The sequence below is a fragment of the Embiotoca jacksoni genome, unplaced genomic scaffold (genome assembly GCF_022577435.1).
Source record: "Embiotoca jacksoni isolate LCO1_2020_lvr unplaced genomic scaffold, fEmbJac1.0.p SCAF_22, whole genome shotgun sequence".
NCBI classification, from domain to species: Eukaryota; Metazoa; Chordata; class Actinopteri; family Embiotocidae; genus Embiotoca; species Embiotoca jacksoni.
In genome coordinates, this window is record NW_027185363.1 from 8,508,910 (window position 1) to 8,526,401 (window position 17,492).

The following is a 17,492-nucleotide window of genomic DNA, read 5'->3' on the forward strand; positions in this document are numbered from 1 at the left end:
GCTTGACGTACTCGTGGTCGCAAAAACACGTCTAACTCGTGTTCTAGTGTTGATTAAATGGTTTAACTTTAAGTACTTGCTCTCAAAAGTTACACTTCTCCCTGCTCAATAAGCATTCACCTTTTTGAGTTCCGTTTGTGTGCAAAGCGAATGGTCTCGGAGCTTCTCGAACGCCCCTCGTGTAGAGGCCTCTTGTTCGCATGTATTTTCGGATATTTTGGTATTTGGCCTTCTATTTGTTTTCTTATGTACTCCTATTTTTTAGGAGTTAATGCAAACTCCAATCTTCCATGTTCATCACCAGTACGATTTGAGTTCAGGGCATTCATTTCTCACCATGTCATGCTCAGCGTTGCAGTTCGGGGCTCGTTGAAGAGAAATGTTTTTTTTTTTTTTTTTCTCTCTCCTGTTTATTCACTAATTGAGTGTTGTGGCACCATCAATGTGCCACAACACATGATCCCAGCAGCTCGATTGACAACAGTTTTTGTGTTTGGAAAATTCAGTGCAGCAAACTGTTCAATATGACTTTACTCATTTCTTCTTGAGATGGAGTCACTGGTGTGGAAGTCTAAATTAGGCTGTAACTACAGTGCGACATGAATTTCGGGTGTATTCGCACCCTTCCTTATTAGGGACAGATATGTAATGGTTTGTGCAAGTCGAAGCTATTGAGAATTTACACTATTAATGAGTCCACCTCGTTGTAAAGCATTTTTCTTCATTTATTATTTATTTATTCCCCCCCCACCCACCCCACAGTGACGTCCAAATGTACATGGGCCAGCCTCCAGTCTACAGCGCAGGTCCGGGCAGTATGGGCCCAGCAGATGTTCAGTCCTACCAGAACCCGGCCAGCGCTCCCGGCCCGGCGCCGTGCACGACTCCAGCAGGCATGACGCAGTCGGCAAACTACAGTTCCCCGTCTGGCCCGAGCATAGCACCTTCCTCAGACGCCCTACAGGCCCCATACTCAGAGAAGGCCTTGCTATAGGGCCCCCAGAGCTCACTTTTACCCTCTCTCTCTCTCTCTCTCTCACACACACACACACACACACACACACACACACACACACCTGATCAAATAGTTATCGTAGATAATTTGTGCTTCATAACTTTTTTTTTTTTTTTTTTTTTTTCTTGTGGGGCACCAGATAGTGCGGTTAAAAAAAAAAAGAAAAAAAAAAGGAAAGGAACACTGACATTTGGCACACTTAGTGTTTCATTTGGCACCGAAAGAGTTAAATATACAGTTACACTTCTCACTCCGGATTTAGAGGTGGTCACGAGGTTTTGATTTAAATAGCATTCAAAAATTGCTGCGAGTTTCAGGTGTAACTGTAGCGGCTTCAATCTACCAACGTAATACTTACGCCATTACTATTTGATCAAGTGTGAAATACACACAGGCATTCCCTCACTCCAGCCTCTGTACGCACACTGGAGCAACACACAATACACACTACAGGCAGGTGCACACGCACACACACACACACACACAGCAGCACTACTTGGTTGACATACACACCTCAGTCATGAATTATAATTTATCTTCATTCACACACTAACACAGAAATAAATCCTCAGTAAACCACAGCCCACTTCAAGCAACTACAGTATTAACATGTCACAAAAAAGGGGCGTTGACTTACTTTTTTTTTTTTTTAAACAAAGGAATTTTAGCAATTCTGAAACCATTAGGCTACTACTACATTCTATATGTGTCATCAACTATGAAAAGTACTGAAAACTGAAGCCACTTTGCTTTTTTGGAGGGGGAAAAGAAACCAGAGGAATTGAAGCATGCACATGACTCTTGTATATACTGTACTGAACTAGTAGTAAAGGCCACGTGATGACATCATGGGTGGGCTGCATGCTAGCACAGCTCCGGGTGTGTCTCTCTCAGCCTTAAAGGTGAACTTTGCGGTAAGGACGTCGCTGAATTAAAGGTGTAAAAGCCAAAGAGAACAAAAGGGGAAAAAAAAAAAAAAAAATACTTACATGCCGGAAAAGAACTTTTCTTTTTCTTTCTGTATTATGATTGACATTTTACTTCATGCTGCAGAGTTTTCCTTTTCAAACCGAGCAATTTTCCTTTTTGGCGGATGCGGACGTCGCTCCGTGTCCCACGTGTCCCCGTGGCTGTACTAACACACTCGTACCACCGACTTGGCTACTAGGGGGACAACTCTCTAAACCCCGGTGTCTTTGAAGCATCTCTATAGTCAGTGTTGGAAAAATGACTGCTATGTTTTTGGTTTTTTTGTAGTGCATTTTAATTTATGTTTTTGATTATTGTTATGATATTTTAAATGGAGAAGCAGTGCAGGATGTACGTATTCAGAGACTAGAGCAGAATATGTGCTATTCTGCCTCACTTAGTTGTATATTTAAATCGCTCACGTGAGAACAAGGACATTTCTCTCGGTGTTTGATCCATGCTTATTGTACTGTAGGGTCAAATGGTAATGTGAAAACTGACTGAACCTCCCCCATGCATTCAAACCTTCCCTCTCTGAGCTCCGTGAACACTAAAACAAGTACCAGAAGAAGAATGGGAATATGGTGTCCGTGATTCTGGACAATTAAAATCCGGATATTGTAAACGACTCTTTACCGAAGTCTAATTTAATCAGTTAAAATGACGAGATTGAATATCGTACAGGTCCACTTCTCACAATCGCCCATATTTACCACATTCTTAGTTCTGTTTATGAGGCTTCTACATGTTCAAAGTCTTCGGGAAAGAGTGGTTTACACAAACTGGATTTGATTGCAGAAAGCTGATGAAACAGGAAATGTATTTATCTGTTGTATTTAATACTGACTGATGTTAGATGAAGGAATTATGAACTTTTAAGCACTCTGAAGTAGAGTTTCCAATTGCGGGGCAAATTGGTGTGTTGATCTGACGAATTTGTGTCATTTCATTTTCTCTTGAGACATTGTGTTGCAAATGTGCTACTTCCTGTGTCACCTTAAGAATATAACAGCAAGCACACGACTTGAGCTCGGTTCCTGGGAGTGTAAAAATCCTCCAACACTTGATTTTTGATTTACGTATTAACATAGTTGATTTTACAATTTTTTTGTTTTGTTTTGTTTTGTGCTGCCTTCACCTAAAAGATGTTAATCTGTTTGGTCAAAGAGGGTAAAAAAAAATATCAAAGTAGCAGCTACTCTGGGACCAGGAGCCAGATTATCATCACACGTCATCTTATAATGTAACATCTTGTTGCACCGCAGCGCTGAACTGCAGCCCCGATCCAAGTTTTTTTTTTTTTTTTTTTTTTACAGGATTGAGATGCTGCCTGTTTTTAAGTTTCAAACAAACATTATTGTAAAGGTTCTGTCTAAAGTTGTAGCCTGCTGTTTGTATGTATTCTTTTAACCATACTTATTAATTGGTATTCACAATAAAAAAAAAACAGGCCAAATGTACAGAATAATACGCATGGGTTCACTTTGCTTGAGTTTAGCAACCCGTGAGTCAAAATGTGGCGAAAGTTGTGGAGTTGTTTTCTTGTGTTACCCAGCCAGCGTCAATATAATCCCATCAGATCATTCACACGCACACACTTTCGGATGTTAGTGTTCGAGTTCATGATTTCCTCCATACATTTACACATTTATACAGAATACGTACAAAAGATTTTTTTCCTGCTGTTATTTTTCCTCTGGAAAAAAAAAGTTTAATTTCCTTAAAAATTTAGTAATTTCAGGAACTTCTTCTGCCCCATGCGAACTCCATAATGTTAAAATATGGAAAAGTGTTGAAAACACGCTTGTCCAAAAGTTGCATATTGAATGCAACTCGAGTTAAACTCAGATTTAAGGTGAAAAACAAAAGGTAACCGTACACAAAACCTGATTTTGAACATGTTTGGTGGGGAACTTTAGGAATGTTTCCTAACATTAAATGCTGTTTATTTCAGGAATATTTGGTGCTGTAAAGGATTACTTGCAGTGTAAAGTTGTCCTCTTCCTCGCCACTAGATGGAGATCTGTGTGCGAGTCTGAACAAGTCTTGATGGAGGTTTTGTTTGGCAGCCATTGAGCATCACATTGGAGTTTTCAAAGCCGTGGGGAATATTAGGAATTATTTTCACTTTACATTTTTTTTTTAATTTTGTTGCAATCTTAACATCATCTCAATCCGGAGTTATATACTTAGACATATATTTATCTTATTATACATTTGCTCATAAAACACCTGTTAGAACAGACATGGGTCTCATGTAACCACTGTCCCTTCTCAGAACTTGTGCACTTCAGGCTGAGTGTGATATTTCTCATTGAAATTATGGGATGGGAGCGCTCTTCTTCGTGTGCCCATAAAAAGACGAGCATGACCACCTCATTACCTCAGCAATAAAATAATACAGCCTCCAGTGCAGTGTAAGCAATGTCAGTGTGCAGAGTCCAACAGCTCGGCCGTTTCGTATTTTTTGTGGGAGGTGATTGTCAAAGTCTTTAGCTCCCAGTTGAGACCAGCAGCTGGTGTTCAGGGACCATGCCCTCGGGGAAGACGGTCAAGCTCGTCCTGTACGAGCTGCTGCAGTTTGCAGCACTTATCACACCCATCTTTGTCGTCATGGAGAGATTTGCCAGCCTCATTAGGGATGTGAAAGGCCGGGATCTAACGGCTTACTGGCTGATAGTGGCGACTTCTATCGCCTACGTGACCTCTGTGACCCTGCTGGTGTGGGTTCCTCTCAAATATCTGATCTTGAAGCAGCGGAGGTGCATAACAGAGACCACGCAGTGGTGAGTAAGTTAAGACTGTTTTTAAAAGTAGTTCGGGGACGTATCCACATGTAGCGGAGAGAGTATCTTGCAATGAATTTGAGATGACGCAAATCCTTTAAATTTGTGATTTTGAGCTAAATAGGGTTACAAAAAAAAAAAAAAAAAGTACAAAAGCAATGTAAGAAAGCTTGACGTGCTCCAGCAAAAGTAAAAAAAAATACCTCGCTCATAAAATTTTAGGTTGTAAGCAGGAAGATGCAGCTGTGCTCAGTGTGATACTTTCTGGGATTTCCCGCTTCAGCCTTACATGGCTTATTGTGGCCTGTGTTAGTAGTTGGAACTGAAATCTTGCATTTTTGTGACTTTTCTTTACTCCGTGCTTCTGTTAAATCCAAATTTTTATCATTTAAATGTGGCATCTAATATTACATAGTCTTGCTTCACTCTACAAAGCGAAACTAACTACGAACGGATAAATGTAGTGAAGGTAAAAGTGCAACATTTGCCTCCGCAGTGTGGAGTAGAATTATTTTTAGTTGCATATAATAAGAAATTATAAGATTAACAGTTAGAAGTAAAACTAATTCAATACATGCTTCTTTTAAAAATTCATCATAATGAGAGGATTTTTATTCAAATGAGAACTAAAATAACTTATTTTATTTTTCAGGAGACCGACAGCGCTGGCGTATGTCATCCTGTGTACACTACCGTGCTTTGCTATTTTAATAGCCAGCTCCAAGGTAACGTCATGGAGACCGAATGAGTTTGTCACTGAGGAGCACCTGTTGATGTTTTGTCCTGTCATGCTCCGGCGGGGTCCTTGAAGAGGCGTACACTTGTTGTAAACAGTCCATTTGTGGCACGAGCTCCTTTTATGCCCCCCCCTCCACCCTCCACCCACCTCCTCCCGTGTGGGAGAATGTGTTGAGGCACTAATTATTCACTGAGTGACAGTTGACATGGCACATTGCACCACAGAGAAAGAAAAGTATTGCTTATCACCAGCTCCCCTCTCTCTCTCTCTCTCTCTCTCTCTCTCTCTCTCGGTTCACTTACTCACTTTACATCCAACGACTTTCTCAGCTTGCGCTGAACGAAAAAGAAAAAGAAAAGTTACCTTTCGCCACTGTTACCGAGAAGGACCTTTGGTACCATCACATTTAAAAGGCAGCAGCAGTGGAAATGTGTCCTCTGTCACGAGACTGCGATGCCTGCCTGAGGTATTCAATAACCCTCGGTGAACATAACAGGTTGGCCATTAACCAAACTTTGATTCCTTCCACCACCGAAACCGACGGGTATTTTTTTACTCGCGTGTTTCACTGTCCGTTTAACTGTTGGACAAACAAGAAGATAGATGAAAGCATCTGAGCACAAAGACTTGTCAGACATATTTTTTTTACACGTCACGTTTCTTGATCTAATGTGAAGGGCGTTCAGCAGCATCTCTGTCATGATGCGGTAGTAAAAATCTGATGGCTTCATAAAACCTGGATTGCGGGAGCTCCAGCCAAACGTCATTGTGGACCGTTTCAATTTTGTTTCTTCCGGCTTTGTCTCTTCATGATTTCTGAGTATCAATTCCTTCCACTGCTGCGTTCACGTTTGACATTGCTATTATTTTAGGTGCAGGTGGACAGAGGATGCGAGCACGACCATTTCTCAGAGTTGCCCGTGTCCTTGGTGCTTTTCTCCCTCATCTGTGTGGATGTCGTGGAGAGGATTCGACCCTGCAGGCTCCTGGGCCAATGTGAGGCTCAAATCCATCCAGACTATAAAAAAAATGAAATGCTCTCATGTTGCATGTGTTGTGGGAGAAACAGTCATGGAATTAGTTTTCAGTGCTAGACTGATGATACTCAGCTGTACGTGCTCGTAGAGGCACATAACCTCCTCTTCTTTACTCATGTATCTCACGTCTCTCCATCCTGGTGGAGGGATCCCTCATCAGTTGTTCTTGATAAGGTTTCTCCTTTTTCTCTGATGAAGGATTTTTTTAGTTTTCCCTTATTATAGAAAGAGATAAAAGACACAACCCGGTAACACGGCAAAACATGAAATAGACACGCTGGTCCACTACGGCAAAACGTGAAATAGACACGCTGGTCCACTACAGCAAAATGTGAAATAGACACGCTGGTCCATTACAGCAAAACGTGAAATAGACACGTTGGTCCACTACAGCGAAACGTGAAATAGACACGCTGGTCCACTACAGCAAAACGTGAAATAGACATGCTGGTCCACTACAGCAAAACGTGAAATAGACACGCTGGTCCACTACAGCAAAATGTTAAATAGCCAGGCAGTTACACATTTTCCAGTAGTGGACGAAAATGAAACCTACTGCAGGCGTAGAGCCATGTGAGGTACAGGGAAATAAAATGTATAGCTAAACATGTGGTTGGGGTTATTAAATAAGCACATGGTTGGGATTAGAAAAACAACAAGGGCGGGGTTAGGGAAAAAACAGAGTTGCGGTTAGGTGAAAGAGCATGGTTGGGATGAGGAAATAAAAAACAACTCGATTAAAAACTGATCGTCCCTCATTCCAGTCTGTGACTAATACCACTCTAGCCTACTTATACCAACAACAACAAAAATCCCTTATTGCCTCTATTGTCGGACCTTGGTCACATGATCCCGCTTAGACAGGACAAAGTGTTGCTATTTCAGACTTTTCTGTAGTGGACCGGCGTGTCTATTTCACGCTTCGCCGTGATACTGGGGGTGAAAGACAATGGCCAGTTCTCTTGATATTTGCTGGACTGTAAGATAACCATATTGTAACCCGATCACACACACAGTGTGCAGCATAACATCTGGTCTTGTCGTTTGCAGCAGACAGCCTGGATCCTGACCTTGACATGTCAGGCCCCGTCCTAAACATGTCAGGCCCCGTCCTCACCCACCTGGAGCAGGTGACCACCGTATCAGGCCAGCTGCACCCCGATGAACGCCACGACAGTTTGACCCAGGGGCAACCGGTGGCCAGAAACGGCAGCCCCTCAGGCAGATGGCAAGACCTCGCACACCCACCCAGACCTTCACCTCTCAGCGCACGAACACCCGGCACTGCCTACTTGTACTCCTCATCGTCATCTTCCTGGTCTCATTCAGGTCACCTGGGCCTCCTGTGGAGGAGGGACGGGAGGTCAGAGACGTTTGTGAATGGTTTCGTGTTCTGGTTGGACACTGTGGAGATGGTGAGAGTGGCAGGAGAGCCGTCAGTCTTTTACTCGGCCTGGGTGTTCCCAATTTACATTGTGGCCTTCCTGTCAACTCTGCGTATGATCATCACGCCTAACAACCCCTTGTTGTCCTCTGCTGGAGTCGCTCTGCAGGACTTTCCGTTCTTTGTCATTCGGGTTGCCCTAATTGTTGTGTTCGGTTTTGTAACACCTCTGTTGTACCCACTGAAAAATGTACTGGTGAGCCTGACTTTTATCTACTTTACATTCCTGACCAAGCTGAGGATTTTCAGAAGTCAGAGCATGTTTTGAGGAGGATTGTCGCAGTCTGTTGTTGATCAAAGAGCCACTTGGATCGTGGACGGCTGAACAGTTGGTATTCATGTGTAGAGAGCAGCACCAAAGAAACTTCAGTACTGCCAGTACTGATGAAGAGGAGCAGCATGTTTTGAATTCTGCTGGCTTGTATTGAAAGGACATTCATCCATATCAAAGTGTAAAAAGGATTCTGGCTTTATAACGACGAAGGTGTGGAGGTTGGAGAACAGTGTAAGCAAACTCTTTTCCTTTTACTCTGACATATTTGAATCCAAAGAAAAAACATTTTCTTTTCAACAAAAAATTATAAAAATATTTTTCAACCATAACTATTTTAAATAAAAGCCCTTTGTTTTGACAATGTTGTAAATATTTTAATGCTATCAGTTAAAGCTCGGTTAATCAATATTTGATTGTACTAATATATAAAAATAACTACATCTATCATGAAAATGATCACTCGCAGAGAATGATCACTGAGCTCTGCGGTTCCCATCAGACATGTTTTAGTATTTAAATTTTTTGAGCCACAACTTCACTGTTTGGGTTTATTCTCCACTCTCAACCTAATTTTCCGCAGCAGTCGGTTATTTTTTTTTTTGCTGAAGCTCTGATAAACCAGCTGTACGATAGCCTGGCTTCACCTGACTTTTGCTTACGGCTTCCGTCTTTGTTGTGATCAATGTCTAAAAACTCTGTTCGAAAGAAAGTTCTTTCCGCCACTCTGCATTGCGGACCAATCGGTGACGAGTGCGGGTGGCTAAGTGTGGTGATGTTGAAGTCGAGCATTTGTTTCAAAATGTAGCTCCAGCAATGGCGACGCCAGCAAATATCAAGGAATTGAAGTCGGAACAACAGCAACTCTCCTTGTATCCTTAAAATACTTGACAAAGTCTACAATGGTCATTAACCGACATGGCGTTGCACTCTGCTCACATTGGGGGAGGTTCTTTGTTGTTTAGTGCTTGGTGAGTTTCAGCGGGCAACATATGTCATATGGTGGTCAAAGCTGATTAGTTATAGGCTTTGGGTCAATGCCTATTAGGATGCGATGACTGGAAACAATCCCGAGTGGATTATGGTGCTCTTTGGAAAAGATCCTCAAAGTTGCTGAAACTCAGCCTGAAGAAAGAAACACCCATCTTCCAAAACATCTGCTCATATTTGTTTTTTTTTCCGAAGACTGCAGTGGATAGCACTACGCGGCTCACAGAAACAAAATGTCTTATGCACTAAGTGTTTCATATCTATAAATGTGATGACTGTGGAGACCACAGAATGAAATTATAATCATTTTCATACTCTTCAAACCCTTCAGTGACTCCTCATGCCCTGTGGATAACATCATTCCCATCTGGATAGAAATACCAACAGAGTAACTTTTTATTGATTTTGGTGAAGTGGATTCCAACTTCCCCAGACGCCTTCATGTAAAACACCTACATGAAGGCGTCTGCAATTGCTTTGTTTTTTTTTTTGCGCATATTCATTCAGTTTTTTCCATGAATTTGTCACTGTTTACGTATGCTATATGTTATTCTTAAGACCCAATAGGACATTACAACAGAGAGCAATTTTTAGACCTGATGTTTTTGTCATAATGGGGCCAACCATAGGCATCACACCAGCTACTCTGTGTAGATCTTAGTGAGGATAGGATTTCCGTTGCAAGCCCCTCCTTCAGCATAAAAAAAAAAAACAATAGAGAAAAAGATTTTCTTGATATGTTTCTGCTTCTAATTCCTTTCGTTGTCCTTGAATGTTGCAAATTAGTTTCTTACCCTTATCTGTCGCCTGTGGTTCAGCTACCGTGGAGGTTTATGTGATACTATGCCCATATAACTCACTGGAATGTAACCTTGGCGCGTGTGTGTGTGTGTGCGTGTGTGTGTGTGTGTGTGTGTGTGTGTGTGTGAGAGAGAGAGGATACAGTGACACCACAGAGATATGTTGGTGTGTTCTGTAATCGGCGCTGGTCCACCAGGACATGTCTGACAGAATTATACCCACGGTGCACTTGGTCTTTGTTGCTCTGATGGATGAGCCGGGGCTGCGGGACAAATCGTTTAAGGGAATTGCTAAACTAGTGACTCTTGTCTCTCACAACAAAAGAAAAGAAATGAAGGAATGTGGAAAAAATAAGCAGGAAACACATTGCTGCATTGCTGGTGATAAATTCAGACATAAATTTATATTGGCCTCAACTCCCTGTCCACACCGTAAAGGGGAGATTTGTTAAAGGTGTTGTTAATGATTTACATGGTGAGTGACAGGACTGACAAGCAACTGTAACTCAATGAGTTACCGGAGCTGGCCTGCTTTCATTTACTGGTATAAAAACTAAAATTAACTTCCCTTAATTTCCCCACAGCCATGATCATCCTATTCCTTAATGATTCATACTGTAATCTGCAAGAAGGCATTAGTGCAGCTTGAGTTATTGTGGCAAGTATGCAGTACGTCATGGTGGCAGGATGGAGAGCACTTCTTCTTTTTTTTTGGACACAGACTGAATGCTCTGAATGATCAAAGGAAAACACAACAGCCTGCATCCATTCCTCTCTATCGGAGACTCCACAGGATCCACTGTGCAGACTTCTCTCAGGCACAGGCTTTCATTTCTTTCTTTTTTTTTTCTCTTCAATTGAACCTTCCATGCATGCTGACACTTTTAAATTCACATTTAGCTTTTTCACTGGTAAAAAAAATAAAATAAATTCATCAACAAATTTTAGTCCTCAAATGAGGCTCTAAAGTCAAATTTTCTTAAAGCGTGTAAAGAAAATCTGCTTTCCGAAGGCATTCGTGGTCAAAATAGAGACTTTTTTTTTTCCTACTGCCTCTATGGAGGTGACATTGTTTTGGGGTGAAATAGGATGGTGAAAATATCTCAACAATCATTGGATAGACTGACATGTAATTTTATACAGATATGGTATCCCGATGATGAAACCCAATGGCTTTGGGGATCCCTCAACTTTTCCTCCATCGCAACCAGTGGTTTAAAATGTTCACTTATTTAGTGAATTATGAAATTAGTATTACCTGACTCAAATTCACTGCACCTCCGACTTCTTCCATAAGCCACCAGAAAGTGAAATAATAAGTATTGGACAGATTATCGTCAAATTTGATACAGACACCCACATCCCCCCTCAGGATGAGCTTACATCCCTGCTGGTCTCTTAATTTCTGGTGCAGCAACAGCATATAAACCAAATTTCACTTTGTTGATCATTTTGCTGGAGACATCGGGCTCTTTTTGTACCCCATGTTTAGTGCTGATCAGCAATACTTATCATCTCAAACTATAATGGTAACATTACGAAACAACATCTTATAATTGCCATTGTGAGTATGTTAACATACCGATGTCAGCAGAGTGGCTGTTGACTCTTAGTTTTGCGAAAATCTTGTCAAAATGGAAAGATGGAAGTTGATTTCATTTAGGTCGACGTTTTCTTGCTGCCTTTGCAGATTTTCTTCCCCGGAGTCGAGAGGTTTTTGGACTCAATTATAGAGGGAAATGACTTGAGAAAAAAAATGTTTTTTTTTGTGTTTTTTTTGTGTTTTTTTCTTTGCGGCATTGAACAGAAGCAGAATAATCCCCAGCGCCTCCTCAGCCGACTCTCAAGGTAACGTGAAAAACAAGAGAGAGAGAGAGAGAGAGAGAGAGAGAAAGCGTTACAGCAGAGAGGCAAAAAAAAAAAAAAAAAAAAAAAAAAAAAAAAAAAAAAAAAAGACACAAAAGGAACCAACAGCAGAGGGAGAGAGCGAAGACATTGTGGACAGAGATGAGGAGAACGAGATAGAGGGATAAAAAGAAGAAAAAAAAAGAGAGAGGACAGATAGAGAGATGACAGGGGAAGAGGAGGAGGAGAGCTGAGGGAGGGGTGGAGGGGTGGAGGCTTTGTAAATCTGAGGGGCTGGAGGCGCATTTGAATTCAGGCTGTGTGTCTCCTGCGCTAGCCGAATGTTACCTGCTCCAGCATGGCAACAGAGAGGGTGAGCTTCAGCTGCAGCCTCCACACACACACACACACACACAGACGGTCAAACACACACACACACACACACGTGTGCATACACAACCACAACAGGAGGGCGAAGAGTGACTCAGGTAAGCAGGAACGCCCCTGATGAGACAAGGACCCTTGAGAGAGGGAGGCGGCATGCGGAGAGGAAGAGATACCGGAGGAGGAGCTACGGAGCTGGGATTTTTGTTTTTTGTTTTTGTTTTTGTTTTTTTTGTTTGGAGGAAAAAAAAAAAAAAAAAAAAAAAAAAAAAAGGAATCGCACTGAACCTGAGCATCTCTGAATGTGGACTCCTCCGGTGGGCTTCACCAGGGAGGGATAGACAGCAAAAACACAAGATGGATAGTGAGTGATGGGAGAGCTCTGATTGGATAAACCTGAGGCACCACAGACCACTGAGAGACTCGCAGAGAAGAAAATGACATTTAGTTTTTATAGCAAGACTGTTCGGGGGGCTTAAGCCGGGGGGGAGGAGGAGGAGGGGGTGGGAGGCTGGAAGAGAGAGGTTTTTTTTTTTTTTTTTCAAAGGGGTGAATCGAGACGGAGAGAGGGGTGAGGTGCGGTGATGGGAGGGTAAATACACACAGACTGGGAGGTGAACCACCTGTCCTTCTCAAGATAAGGTGAGCACATTAACAACAAGCACACACACAAAGCTCACACTCCTCTTGCACATCAGGCTGAGTCTTCAGGACAGGCGTTGGGTTCTCGATAGAGCGGATCCCGGCTCCCCGCAGAGCTTGTGACTTCGAAGATGCTGCGAGACGTTTTTGCGTCAGGACCACCTGGACTCATCTGAGGACGGAACTTCTGAGAGGGAGCCATCCTCCGAAACTCCCAGGTGACCCTTCCCCTGCGACAACCTGTGGACGCAGTCGATCGGATTCTTTCTCATTCGCAGGATATCCAGAGTCCCGGACGAGCCGGCGATCAGGTGGATCACCTGTGCCATGAGGACCCCGTGTGTGAGGCGGTCCTGAAACGACCCAACCCCCGGAGGCTCTGTCGGCCTGTCCCCTCTTCACCCCACAACTAGATGTCTTGATGTATTGCTGTGGGCTGGGACACTGGCGGAGAGTGCAGTCCACCTATGTAAGTGACCATCGCATCACTCGCAGCATCCGTCCCTGCATCTTTCTTTGACCACATAGCGACAGTGGAGTGTTTTTGTTGTGGCGGTGGGATTGCGGTGTGTGTGTGTGTGTGTGTGTGTGTGTGTGTGTGTCTCGGGTGCATCTAAAATGGTACAACACAAGCAGCAGATAATTCTACATGAACCAGTCACTGCTGCTTAAACGATGCCGATGATTCATTCACATTTCATTTCGCATGCGGGCGTCTCTTTTAATCTTTAAGCGTGCTGAGTAACACATGCAGTCGACGAGCAGCTGCGAGTGTGACTCTTACAACCTGTTATTTTGCTGCTGAGGTGTTCACTGCTCAGTGACGGTCTGTGTGAGTTTTCAGCTGCAGTTTGTCAGGACTGACGGTGACATTTTTAAACAAGCTCTCTGTAATGATTCAAGTACAGGACTTCCTAAACATCACGATAACGGGGTCATGGATGTTTTTTTCTCTGTTTGTGTTTTTTTCACCCGGAGGAACAATGTTTTCACCAAGCAAGCGAAGCAAATTCATGACGTTTTTTTTTAAATTGCGTACCAAAGATAAGATGATTTTAAGCAGCTGCTGAAAAGAGCTGTTTTCCGCACATCCATCTGTCCTGGCTGAGCCGTCTGAAGGAGGAAAAGAGCAACAGATAGGAGGACAGGCAGGTGCTGCCATCTCATTACAGGCCAGATTTTCTGTCCTCTCAATGACAGACATGACCTGGGAGGACAGACTTACTCCTCTTGAATCCCCTCGTCCACCTGTTTCTCTCTCTTTCCTCTTTTTTTTTTTCTTCTTCTCTTTCCTGCCTTCATCTCCGCCCTCCTCTCTTTCTCCTCCTTCTTTCTTCCAGTCTCTTTGCCGCCTCATCACTATTTTCATTCTCGCTTTTTGCGTGTGTCTTTACGCATTTGCCGTAAAGTCCCATTGTAGCCGCTACTGTGGAGGTAAAACTGTGCATTGTGCGATGGCGCTGACTGCAGAGGGACCCTATCATAACCACGTTCCCACATGAAATAGGCTTACTGTCAGCCCCTCCGCACTCAATAGGCTGTCAGCGCAGAGCCTCGCAGATTACCACATACTGTACTGCTCCATGAGATGTGTGCCCACCTCAGCAACAAGCCAGGAAAGGAGCTTAACAGAATCAAAAAGCCACAGACGGCTAAAAAGCAGTGACACACCAAGAAGTGGGACATTTAATGTAGTCTCATTTGATGTGTGTGTTTAGTTAAAGTAAAAATCTAGAGATGAGGAAGGAAAAAAAAAATTGTTGTACCAAGTGTGTTCTGCCTAATGAGCTGCAAGCACATTTGTTGAAATTAGAAAAGATGGATCGGTCTGTGTCATCGCCCAACCTGGCGGCTGTGAGCCGCTGACAGGTTAGATTAAGTCAAAGTAATCATCAGATCACAAACTACATTGGAAAAAAAACTAAATAAACATACTCTGCCGCGTAATTTATGTTTATTTTTTTCATATTTATCTCTAATCCTGGATTCTTTTTGATGAAATCCGGAATAGTTTTATTTCTTCGTGCTAAAAAAAAAAAAAACAGTTATACAAACTGAGAGGGAAACACTGACCTTTGATTAAACTGCTTGCCACTCACATACCTGTCCAAGGACCCAGGCCAAGCGTCGTATATTACAGATATAGTGGATTTACCTAAAGGGTTACAAGCCATAAAGATTGTGATCCCCTGGCTCAGGATACATGTAACACTGATACACATCCAGATGCTCAGAGTTTTGCAGTTTTGAAACGTAATTTTGCGACGAAGGATTTTTTTTTTTAATTCCTATTTCTAAGTATGTTCCTCCAGGTGTGGCCCTCGCTGGCAGACAGCAGAGCTGGATTACCTTAAGTGCTCGCCTGGCTCTGAGAAGGAGCTTTTGACATCAAACTGTTTTCTGCTTAGTCGCTGCCGTTTTCATATAATGCTGAGTGTCAGGACAGCTCAGCCGACAGGTGAAGGGCGAGACTCAGTTATCACCATCCTGTAGGTGTGATAAAAGCTTAGACATTTCAGGACAAAGAAATACAAAAATCTTGGATATTTGCTCTGAACCTCACATTTGTCCCCGCTTCCTTTGAAATTGTTTGTTTTATTTAAAAAAAAACATTTCCATAATCAGAGCATAAACACACACTAGTATTTTTACCTCTACATTGTAAGCATCATATTTTGTGATTTAGTTGTTGGTGTACTGTCCTTTTTTGGGGGGGGACAGTGGTGGGGGTAAGTTGAATGAGACAACCATAAAAAACTTCAGCCGAAAGTCATTAACATATATCTGGCATCACTTTGCTGTAAATGTAAGAAAATATATAATTCTAACCCTGTCTTGCAGCAAGCAATGAAGATTTATAGTTTTCATGATTACATTTGATGATTTATGATGAAATGTAACCTTTTATTTTGCTTAAATCACAATTTGTAGGTAGAGGTTAGTAAGGAACCAAGACTGTGTATACTGTTGGTTAGTGACAGTGATGCATCGTATTCCATTAGATTGTTTGTGTTGTTCCTGTTCTGTTAGAACCGCATATCTCAAAAAAGTTAATAAGCTCAGAAAAAAAATGATGCATTCTCCAGGGAACCCAACTGGGGTTTAAAATAGTTTATTTAGTTTAAAATGTAGGAGAATTTTTCTCAACCATTAAAAGAACTCGTAATCCTTCAGTTTATCAGAAAAATCTAAATTCAAAGTCACCAAATTTGTAGATGCATATATTTTACTGGATAGAAAGTTTTTTAAAAATTGTATTCTTAAAAGTAACTAAAGCTGTCAGACAAATGTAGAGAAGTAAAAAGTACAATATCGACCTCTGAGATGTATTCTAGTGGAAGTGTAAAGTTGCATAAAATGAAAATACTCAGGTAAAGTACAAGTATCTCAAACTTGTACTTAAGTACAGCTCTTGAGTACACGTTCTTAGTTACATTACACCACTGAACATAGCTTCTCATTCTTATCCACTTTCAGAATGAGTCACTTTATCTGAAAACTGAAGCCTTTGAAACGGGTATAATTTAATACTGAGGGTTGTGGCAGTTAATATTTATGGTTTGATGTACTGGGGTTCGGGTTATCTATTTGGACATTAAATAAATGAGTGTAAACTTCACTTTGTGATAATTTGAACTGACTCTGATGGGTATTGATACTTAAAGCAGAAGGAATCTGAGAGAAGCGTTGGCAGCGTGTCAAAGCTTTGTAGGACGGAGGGAACAACTGTGCCTCCAAACCTGAATTCTCCTGCTGTGAACCTCAACATTCACTTTAATTAAGAGTCACTTACGGTCACTTGATGTGAAAGAGGTTTAAAATGGAATTAAACGGGTAAAGTCAGTCACTGAAAGAAGTGTTTTCTATCGGTGACAGTGAACTTTCTCTCGTTAACTTGCACTTCAACTTTTACCTGTTTCTGCTGCAGTGTCTCTTGGTTTTGGAACATTTTTGCCTTCAGGACAGGATGCAGCATCAAACATGCTCTCTTGATTTTTTTTCTTTTTTCAAATACAGCAGAGGTGAATCTATAAGGGCCACAAATCTATACGGAGCCAGGGTGGACATTGATTATAACGCTCAATCAAAATGTTGTGGATTTCGGTGAACAAGCTGCGATCTGAGGTCCGTATCGACTTGTTTCCACACTCGGCATTCACACTGCTATTTCCGACCTCACCGGAGGCGGTGGGATTGTACATCACAGACGACTATCTCTCTCGGCCCCAAAAAACAAACTTCCGCGCTGCTCAGCCTCAGATATTTTTATTTATTTATTCAGAGAAATATTGTTTTTAGGAGTAAAGGAGGGTTACATTATATTAATTACCTAAAGCCTATAGATAATTGGGACCTGCCATAGATGTAATTTTCTGGTAATACTTTTACAAACAAATATTTAACAACAATAGCAGTAATAATAGTTCAACATTTGTGAAATATTCTTCCTGCTTTTGTCTCAAAGATTCAGATGAGAACATTGACACAGCTCTTTGTGAGCGAGGAATCAATCTTCTCACCTTATTCTTAAAAAAAAAAAAAAAAAAAAAAAAAAAAAAAAAAGTTTGTA

At 41.8% G+C, this 17,492-nt stretch overlaps 3 protein-coding genes across 3 annotated transcripts in view; all 3 read left to right on the top strand.

Annotated features, from left to right (window-relative positions):
- Positions 1-3,834, top strand: part of LOC138203125 (collectin-12-like) — a 42,429-nt gene extending 38,595 nt beyond the window's left edge. Inside the window, exon 23 of the mRNA XM_069157755.1 lies at positions 763-3,834. Within this exon, the coding sequence (XP_069013856.1) occupies positions 763-994 (232 nt within the window). The 3' untranslated portion in view covers positions 995-3,834. The remainder of the gene's footprint in view (positions 1-762) is intronic.
- Positions 3,835-4,490: 656 nt separating this feature from the next.
- tmem236 (transmembrane protein 236) lies at positions 4,491-13,269 on the top strand. The gene is made up of 5 exons (XM_069157756.1): positions 4,491-4,770; positions 5,423-5,495; positions 6,382-6,505; positions 7,597-8,495; positions 13,201-13,269. Exons 1-4 carry the CDS (start codon positions 4,517-4,519, stop codon positions 8,256-8,258), a joined length of 1,113 nt encoding a protein of 370 aa, XP_069013857.1. The 5' UTR covers positions 4,491-4,516; the 3' UTR covers positions 8,259-8,495; positions 13,201-13,269.
- cacnb2b (calcium channel, voltage-dependent, beta 2b) overlaps positions 12,844-17,492 on the top strand; it is a 38,135-nt gene continuing 33,486 nt past the window's right edge. The window contains exon 1 of the mRNA XM_069157749.1: positions 12,844-13,391. Coding sequence (XP_069013850.1) covers positions 13,344-13,391 — 48 coding nt within the window. The 5' untranslated portion in view covers positions 12,844-13,343. The remainder of the gene's footprint in view (positions 13,392-17,492) is intronic.